At 41.1% G+C, this 9,879-nt stretch overlaps 1 protein-coding gene across 6 annotated transcripts in view; it reads right to left on the bottom strand.

Moving 5' to 3' along the window:
* KDM3A (lysine demethylase 3A) overlaps positions 1 to 4,015 on the bottom strand; it is a 56,511-nt gene extending 52,496 nt beyond the window's left edge. The window contains exons 1-3 of one of the 6 annotated variants that reach the window (XM_024743709.1): positions 3,245 to 3,381; positions 2,765 to 2,817; positions 2,040 to 2,521 (exon numbers count right to left, since the gene is read on the bottom strand). Coding sequence is in view for 2 of the 6 variants with exons in the window: in XM_024743707.1 (XP_024599475.1) it covers positions 3,245 to 3,430 (186 nt within the window). In the remaining 4 variants the exon portion in view is untranslated. Of the gene's footprint in view, positions 1 to 2,039; positions 2,522 to 2,764; positions 2,818 to 3,244; positions 3,460 to 3,901 lie in introns of those variants that run through there. The other 5 variants (XM_024743712.1, XM_024743710.1, XM_024743707.1 and 2 more) reach the window with 5 other exon arrangements.
* Between the last annotated feature and the right edge of the window lie 5,864 nt (positions 4,016 to 9,879).

Here is a 9,879-nt window from a genome sequence, read left to right as displayed (position 1 = left end):
CAAAAAAAAAAAAAAAAAAAAAAAAGTAGGCACTTACACAATGGCATGGTTTTTAATCACAAAGTTTTTAATGACATATCTACTCTATGCCCAGTACTACGGTACAGAATATCACTTATTTCACTACTTCACAAATTAGGAATTAATTCATTATACTTCTGTTTATGTCTTCTTACACCTAGACTCTTATCTAAAATCCCAGAGTCTAGCATTCAATTATAGGGGTAAACACTTTTTATTATTACACTGTGCTAAGTTTCTCATTTTACATGGGTTGACTGTCAACAGAATCCACCAACATTCAAGTTTCAACTGTATGCAAGGATGAAAAAACTAGGCATTGATTGGTCAAGGTATCCAATTGCCAAAAAGCGCTTTAACAGCAGAAAATGGTACATAGAGTTGGCAAGTAGTACTCATCTGCTAAGGACATCCCAAAGAACTAAGAAGGGGCAGAAGACTCAAGGAAAAAGTAGGTTCAAAGCAAGGAAAAGACTTAGACAAACAAGTTGGGGAAGGAGGGCATTCCCAGCATGCGTAGAACAAAGCCAGTTAAGAAGCAATCTGCCTCACACTCAAGTAAACAGAGTAGCATAAAAAGAAGGTTAAAGAAGTCCTTATAATCACACCTAATTAAGATCTGTTGTTATCCAAGTTAAAGAGAATGCCAATGCTCCATCGGAAGATAATTTCTGAACAGCTTTTCTATATACGAGTAATAATTTTATGATTCCTTCATCTGTTCAAATATTTTAGCAAAAACTACATGCCAAGCAATGTTCTCAGTGCTGGGGATACTGAACCCAGCAAAACAGAGTTGCTCTAACCTCACTCTATCTGAATATTAAAGCCTAGTGTTTAAGGTCTGGGGACAAACTTGGGCAAGTTATTTAACTTGTTTAAGCCTCAATTTCTAACACTAAAAAATGTGGTTTACTATCTAGGAATTTTGAGAGGATTAAATAAAAGTATTTACTGCATGATAAGTATCTATTATGTCTTCACCTAACTTCTTTGTAATCAACTACTAAACATTGTATCTGAGTAAGTGACTTTGTTCCAAAGTCTTTCTCTAGATGAAACAAAGTTAACAAGCCTTGGTCTCATTCATTTCAACCTCAACTAAGGAAGCAAGTCAGTCTAGACAGACTTGTACTTCTATCAGTACTAAAACAGTTGCACACTATTTGAATTTCATTCGTTCATATTCATTGCAGCCCCCCCAACCCACTCCCAAAAACTCAATATCCCTAAGCCCAGGTCTTAGGCATTGTCTTAGTTACTCAGTTCCTGCCTGCATCTGGCCAAACACAATAGGTTTCAATGTTTCAAAAACTGTGTTTTTGCTAACACAACATATCCTTAAACTTACACCAATTACTTTATCTGCTACTCAATTAAGGAATGCAGCAATAAATCATGATTCGAAAAGAGAAACTGAGTAGATTTCTTACATGAGGGCTGAGTTGTGAAGTCTGTAGGTAAAGCAAAAAATCCACTACAGTCAAAATTGTTTTTGAATTAAAATCCCTGTCGTCTCCAGGTTAGGCCCCTTAGTGCAGTGAAAGACACACATAGCCAAACTTGGATTCCAATGCTCCCTCTGTCACTTAGTAGCTAACTATCCAAGTCTGGACAAGATTTCCTTTCCTAAATCTATTTCTTTATTCTGAAAATGAAGATACCACCACCACTTCAAAGGCTGGGGGTGGGGGAGATGTGGAGATTTAAAAGAACACACATAAAGGACCTCCTAGGTTCCCTTCCCAACCCAACAGGTCTGCAATCACTGCTGAGTAAGGAAACACCTAGTCTCTCATCATCTGCCAAAGAACTAAAGACTGTAAGGATCAATCCTGTTTCCACTCAAATCGGGTAAAAACAAATGCACTGGAGAAAATTTTACTTGGCAGGTGAAATAAACCGCCACAACTATGACTGAAATCTACTACACAAAGCCCATTTTATTGAGAAAGATTATTAGCCTAAGCAAATAGGCTGTAGCACATTACCTTCTTTCTGTAAACATCAAAACGCACCTTGCTAGGAGTGAAACCAAATTTCACAGTGTACGACAGGAGTCCTCTGGTGGCAGAGCCTTTGATCAGGGAGCACGATGATTAAGAAGGTGGGCTCAAGGGTCAAAACTTTCTGGGTCAGAACACAGGTTATGCCAATTCCTTGAACAGTGTTTCAGCAATCAACACATATTCAACTGCCAATGCGAAAACTTGCTTCCCTTATTTGAGCAGTTTTCAAGAAAAAGCAAAGATAATGACCAAGTGAAGATACTGAAACATATCCGTTACCCAGGATGGAAAGCTCTTCTGTTCTGACAAGCTTCCTTCAAGTTATCACCACTTCGGAGTCTTTGTTGGGGACCTTTTTTCAGTTATTTTTGCACAAAGGAGTCTTTGTTGGTACAATGGCTTCCTCACTGGTAGTTTCCACACAATCCTTTCACACCAATACTTCTATTAGGGAGTACGATCAGAATTCATCTCTTTTTGAAAAGATCTAACTGAAAAAGGTTCTGCGTGTCATTCTGATTAAAAATCACTGGCCGCACTCGTTCCCATTTCTCTCCCTCCCCTCAAACACCCAAATGGAATATTTCAAAGCCATCCCTCCAACACACCATATAAGGGGCAGCTCCACCCCAGCCCTCCATATATGGTCATATCCCACACCCACTCACAGACTCATCAGAGACAACCAGGAACCCACTCCTGCCCTGACCCACCATATACGGACAAATACCCACCTTAATATACTGAAGAGAATTAAGCTCCTTCCTCTACACTCACACTTCTAAGTCTGAAAGTTTAAGAAGTTGGGTGAAGAAATTAGAAGGAACAAACAAAAAACCCGACTGAAAGCACTTCTAAGCACTAGTGCTCAATTCTCAATGATTCCAAACGTCACCCACTTGCCCAACTTGATATTAACAACACTCCCCCTTCGGAGAAATCATCGTACAGCCCTAATGAGGCACAGCGCGTGCAATAACTAATCAGGTCTGAGCAACCCTAAGCCCATTATTAAACACGGGCAACTCTAGGCCAAACACACCTCGCTCTACACACCATTTCAAAGACTTTCAAGGTCTACTTTTCTGCACCTTCAGATCAGATGCCAACTTTCTGGTCGCCTTTTCAGAAAAAGGGAGGGAGGGTTGCTGGCTGTCTCGTTACCAAGGTAACTAGGAAACGTCCGACTGCCGAGGCCCGGGAGCCGGTTTTACCTTCAGATCCTTCTTAGTAACGTCGGTGTGGGAGACGGCTCGAATGGTCCCGGAGAGCCAGGGCCACTCGGCGACGCGCTCCAAGTCCCAGCTGTCGTGGCCGCCGTCGCTGCCGTCGGCTGCGGACAGACTGAGGAATCGCTTCCCTACCAATACTGGCCAACTTTCTCCGAGCGTGAGCACCATGGCTCCAACGCTGCAGGAAGGGCTCCTCCCTGCAAAAACACAAAAACAAAATGCAACGGGGGCGGCCGGCGGGAGGGGGCCGGGAAGAGAGGTCGGTGGGGGAGGCCAGGGCGGAGGAAAGGGTCCTAATCCCGATCGGAGGAGAGGACCCCAGGCGGCGGCGGGTGAGACGGAGGACCCGCACCTTCGCTTTTCCAAAACCTGAAACCTAAATGCAGACAGAGTGAGGGGAGAATTATTCGTGGCTTAAGTGGATTTTAAAGTGTTCGCCCCTCACCCCGGAAAAGGCCCCGAAGCAGAGGCCCCGTCCCAGGCGGCCGGGTCCCCGCCCCGGGCAGCCCCGCGGGAGGGGCGAGCCCGCCGTTCCGCACTTGCCCCGTCGCCCCGCCCCGACACCCTTCTACTCCGCCGCAGACCCCCAGCCTGCGCCGCAGCGCGGGGGCGGCGGGGCCGCGGGCTTGGCGCCTTCACCTTTCTTCCTCCGATCCCTTCAGCCGAGGCCGTGGCGCTCTTACCCCGCCTCCCGCCTCCCGCCTCCCTGAGTCACCGGCAGCGGCCACCGTTTCCAGCCGCCCAGCCGACTCTAGCTCTCTGACTTGGTTCAAGAGCTCTCACAAGACACGCACAGCCTCCCGGGCCCGCCCCCTCGGAGCCGCTTCCATCGCTCACTGGCTGAGTCCAAGGAGCTGGGCGAGACTCGTGGGGAAGGAGCCCATCGCCATTGGTCGCCCCGGCGAGGGCGGGGCGAGAGAAAAAAACAATTCCTCGGCTGCCTCCTCCCTTTCCCCTCCCCCTTCCGACTCCCGGACGACCCCCATTAGGTTAAAGTACACCGAGCGTAAGCGAGGGATCCCTCCGCCACAGCCATTCTTTCCATTTGTTGCCTCACGGGATGCAAAAAAGTCCAGAGAAATCGGTCATCAACTTTAGTACCCAGAGGAAAATTGCACTGGTGCACAGATAAGACTGAATGGCGAACCCCAGGGCTGTAAGTGCTTATTGGATTGCTTTTCAAGTGCGTAGGCTGTCGACCGAAGATAGGCTTTTCACTTGGCGGAAGAATCTCACAGGAAAGGGGTGAGGGCGGTGCAGAGTCAGCGGGGGAGGGAAGGGACATGAACGTGCGGTTTGAAGCGTACTCAGTTAGAGGGAGGAGCGACGGTGCTCTAGAGACTCTCATGCGCAGGCGCTTCGCGGAGCAGAGGCTGGAGCTTGGGCTGCTGGGCGAAATGGCCGCGGGAGGCGCAGGCGCACGTGGTGCTGTTCATGGAACGTCTAAAGTCCGCCATTTTGAAGGAAAAATGAAGAAAGGCATGGAGTCCCTGGGAAATGACGTTAATTAAATCTAAAGCAAAACATGCCGTTCAGTACAATGCAGAATGGGTTTTTTTCTTTTTGTTTTTCAATGTAAAGGGAGGATGAAAAGATATTCTGAGTCTTACAGTGAAATGGAAAGACTAGATCAAGGTCATAATGATGTGAGAGATATGAAGAGGAGGTGACTCTGAAGGACAAAGGAGTTGAGGGGTGATTGTGTCTTTTGGACCTGAAGTTTTTTGGTTGAATGAAGAAAAAACGGAATGAAGTAATTGAAGATCTCTTATTTTATAAAGGCTGGTGCTTGACCTGGCATCACATTTAATCTTTAAATGAAGATTAAGTGAAGAACTCAAGCTCCCAATTTTACAAGTGTGAAAACTGAGAATCCGAAAAAGTTCAGAAATGTATTCAAGGAATTATAGATAGAAGTTAAATCCAGGTGTTGATTTTCAACATATATGTTCTGAATACATGACATTAAATAAAAATTTTAATTAAGAATAAACACTGAAGAATTAATTTGATTTGTAATTTACAGACCATTGAAAAGGGGGAAAATGGAACAGAGAAAACTTGTCCAGTACAACATAAGTCAGAATGGGAAGAAGGGAGGAATAAAAAAAGAAAAAAAGAAAAAAAACCTAAGCAGAAATATGGTAAATACAAAAATAAAATAAAATAAAATTAGAGGAGTAAGTCTAAATATCAGTATTTACAATAAATATAAGTGGGTTAATTTACTCAGACCTTAAAAAGACACACTGGATTAAAAATAAAATCCATCTATAAATTGACCACGGGCAAACTCCAACAACAACACAGAAAGCTTGAAAATAGTGGGTTAAAAGAGTTTGTAATCTAATGGTAATTGAAGGAAAGCGATATAGCAATGTTAATATAATTGAAAGCAAAGGCATCAAAGAGAAAAGGATTTTATACTAATAAAGGATAAAGTCCACAAAGATAACACACACCCTTGAACTATTGTGACTCTGGGAACATATTCTAGCCTATGCTAAGACTAAACTTATTAGAAAATTTTGACAATTTGTAATAAGAGTACAGTGAAGATATTTATAAATACATCTACCCCAGAAATAGACATCTCAGATTTTTAAAGTAAGTGAGGGTATGGAGGATCTAGATTACATAATTAACTATTAATGTGAAAAACAATAGCTGGGAACAAGTTCTATCAAACTTCAAATAACATGTAATTCCTAGGTTACATTCATGGTTCCAGAACTTAAGAAAGATGGAAAGTTATCCAATGCATCTTATAAAACTTGCAAACCCCTATTATCCAATCTGAACCAGTAGAATACAAGAAAGGAAAACGATAGTTCAATCACACTTCTGAACAGAGATAGAAAATTCTTATATAAAACATCAGCAAGTTAAACCCAGCAGCATATTTTTAAAATAATCACCGTGATTAATTAGGATTATTATATGAATATGAGGATATTTCAAGATTAGAAAATTACTATAACTCACCACAACAGGTTAAAAGAGAAAAATTGTGTTCCTTTTAGTAGAGGCTGAAAAGAACACACACTCACAATGAACACTGAACTACCATGAAAACTAGGAATATTAAGAGCACACACATGTTTAATGCTTATTCATGATTAAAAAATAATTTTAAACTTCCTAGAAACCTAGGAATATAAGACACCCACCTTAGAAAAACACCTTCAAATATGAACTAGGAGACATCGACAAAGTTGTTCATGTCAGCATTGTTTGTGGCTGTGAAAAATTAGAAATAATCGAAATGTGCTTCAATTAAATAAATAAATGAAATGTGATACATATAGTGAAAAGCTGTAGAGCATTTGAAAGGGAATGAAATATATTTAGATGTACAAATAACGATAGATTAGCAAAACACATTTTGAATGAAAAAGAAAGTTCCATTTGGCAATATTTGAAAATACACACACACAAATTACCCTATACATGTTCTATGAAATATATATATTGAGACTCATAACGATGGTTACTAGTATTGGGGGTGTTGGTCAAAGGTGATTTAGCATTGTTTGTAATTCATTTTTATAAGGCAAAAATACTCATGTTACTTTTGAAATTTAAAGCTATATTTTAAATCCTATGAATGTAGTTTACTACATTAACACTCAAGAGTATTCATGACAAATTATTAGAACTAATACAAGCATCGAGAAGGTGATGCAATAAAAAATCAACAAAAAAAGGTCAAAAGAATTCCTATTCCTCAACAAGCATCAATTACAACAGAAAACAGAAAAAAAGAAACCATTTATGATTATGAAACTACAGAATACCTTGGAAGAAAACATAACATGAAATGAACAAAACCTGTATGAAGAAAGCCGTAGAACTTTACCAATGGAAAGATATCCATAAAATACATTCATAAAAGAAGATTTGAAAAATTCCATTTCCTTATATTACTTGATAAAGATGTCATTTCTCCTCAACTTAAACTACTTTCAAATTACATTTCTTTCAGTGAATGAAAGAATCAAAATAGAAATACAGCAAGTCCCCTACATACAAACAAGTTCCATTCCAAGAGTGCGTTCGTAAGTCCAATTTGTTTGTAAGTCCAACAAAGTTAGCCTAGGTACCCAACTAACACAATTGGCTATATAGTACTGTACTGTAATAGGTTTATAATACTTTTCATGCAAATAATACATAAAAAACCCACAAAAAATCAAGAAAACATTTAAAATCGTACAGTCCCTTGAAGAGTACAGTAGTCCAGTACAACAGCTGGCATCCACGGGCTGGCATCGAGTGAACAGGCAAGAAGAGTTACTGACTGGAGGAGGGAGGGGAGGTGGGAGATGGCAGCGCTGAAGGATCGTCAGCAACAGGAGACAGAGGGGAAGCTGCAATTTCACTCACGCCTGACGTTGATGGCACAGGTTCTGGTTCCTTGCTGGATTCAATTCTGTCTACCCTCTTGAAAAAGTGATCCAGTGATGTCTGGGTGCTAGCTCTTTTTTTTTCATCATAGATGACATAGTAGCACTGGATTGCATTCTGAACGGCTGCTGCAACCTTCGTGTACCATTCTAGGTTCGGGTCCTCTGCCTCAAAAACTAACAGTGCCTCCCAACTAAAGAAAATCCCCTTGCCATTTCCTGCATCGTGAATCTCTTTGGTTCTTCAGTTACTTCTTCCTTTTGTCTCTCTTCCTTCTTTCTCTGGGCCTCCAATTCCATCAGGTCTTCAGTGAAGCTCCTCGTGTTGCACAGCAAGGAGTTCAATGAAGTCATCCTCTTGTAGATCTAGCTTGAAATAAAGATACTCTACTACTGTACTGTATACAGTACCGTACAGTAAAATACACAAAAGCACAACCACTTGTAGAGGATACACACACGTGACAATGTACGCCAGACGCGTGAACTAACTTAAATGATTCGTCATGTGAACGCACGTTGGCATCTTTGAAAGTTCGCAACTTGAAGGTTTGTATGTAGGGGACTTACTGTATGTAAATAATTAAGAGAATACATAAACAGATCCATGTATATATGAACAATTAATTTATGATTAACACAGCATTTCAAATGAATGTAAACAATAAACTATTCAATATACGCTTTGGGGTCTATTTGTTATCCATTAGGAAAAAATAACAAAGTCAGATCCCCACATCAACGTTCACAAACATAAGTTCCAGGTGAATCAAAGAGCTTGATATTAAAAATCTAATAAAATATTTTAAGATTCCTTCCCCTTTTCCTTCCTCCTTCTCTTTCTCTTCCTCTTCCTGAACATTTCAGTCCTAAAGCCATTAGGAGTGCAGAGTAAGGTAGGTTTTCATAAGAAAAGGAATGGCATGGAATGTTTGAGCTAATTAGGAGTTATGGCCCGGCTCCCCAAGTGGGATGAAAAGGGTAGATATACAGAAGGTCGACCTGGCATGGGATACCTAGAGCCCAAGTAATGTGAGGTGGGCATCCATGAATGAGGATCACCTGGTGTGGTATGTTAGCGTCCAAACAAGGTGAATAGACTGCTCTCGTTGGGGGAAAGCATGGGACTGGAAGTTAGAGCCTGGGGAAGGTAAGGAGAGCATTCACTCAGGGACCAGCAAAGGACACTGAGAAGACTAAGAGAGACCTTAGAAGTAGGAGGAGAACAGGAGACAGGTGCATCCTGGAAACAAGGCAGGAGAGAATTTCAATATGGAGAACCATTCACAGAGGTCAAAGGATAAGCAGAACTCAAGGCAGATGGAGGACTGAGAAGCAGGATATTAACACTTCCAACAAATATATTTTAGCCTGGAGGTATTGCCATAAATCGCTTCTATTAGTTTGTAAAAACTATCATCCAAGCTCCAGCATAAACATTACACTCAAAATCCTGCCGCTAATTAAATGAGTTGACTTTTACCCCAAGGGACATCAGAAGTTTCCAAAAGCCCTTAAGAAAGTTAGCAACTAGAAATATGGAGTCTGTTTGGACCTTGATTTCTCAATTGCAGAACAATTAGAATACAATTTTCTGTCTAAATCTGCTTCTCTTAAATAGCACAAGGATAGTGTTTTGTGTGAAAATTTAAATGTTTTATGTCATTTCTGTTAATGCATTGCACCTGTGACAATTAATGAAGCCGACCATCAGTACTAAGCTCCTTGCCTCCTTTTTTTTTTTTAAAGAATTTTTCTGTTGAGGAATCATTTCCAGAGAAATGCACAGATCTTAAGTGACCAGTTTCTTCAATTGTACAAATGCATACATCCGTATAACCCACACCCCTATCAAGATGTAGAACAGGGGTCAGCCAACTACAGGCTACAGGCCAAATCTGACACACCACCTAATTTTCTACAGCCTATGAAGAATGATTTTTACTTTTTTTTTTTGGCCCAGCCATGCGGCTTGTGGGATTTTAGTTGCCAGACCAGAGATCGAACCCAGGGCCCCAGCAGTGAAGCACACCAAGTCCTAACCACTGGACCACTGGGGAATTCCATATTTTTACATTTTTTTAATGTTTGGAAAAAAACCAAACAGTAGTAATATTTTTTGACCATGAAAACTGTGCAGAATTCAAATTTCAGTGTCTATACATAAAATTAGAACACAACCTGTAAACAGAGGGACCTCATAATTTATTT

The sequence above is a fragment of the Neophocaena asiaeorientalis genome, unplaced genomic scaffold (genome assembly GCF_003031525.2).
Source record: "Neophocaena asiaeorientalis asiaeorientalis breed wild unplaced genomic scaffold, Neophocaena_asiaeorientalis_V1.1 scaffold114, whole genome shotgun sequence".
NCBI classification, from domain to species: Eukaryota; Metazoa; Chordata; class Mammalia; order Artiodactyla; family Phocoenidae; genus Neophocaena; species Neophocaena asiaeorientalis.
This window is presented reverse-complemented; position numbering and strand designations above follow the sequence as displayed.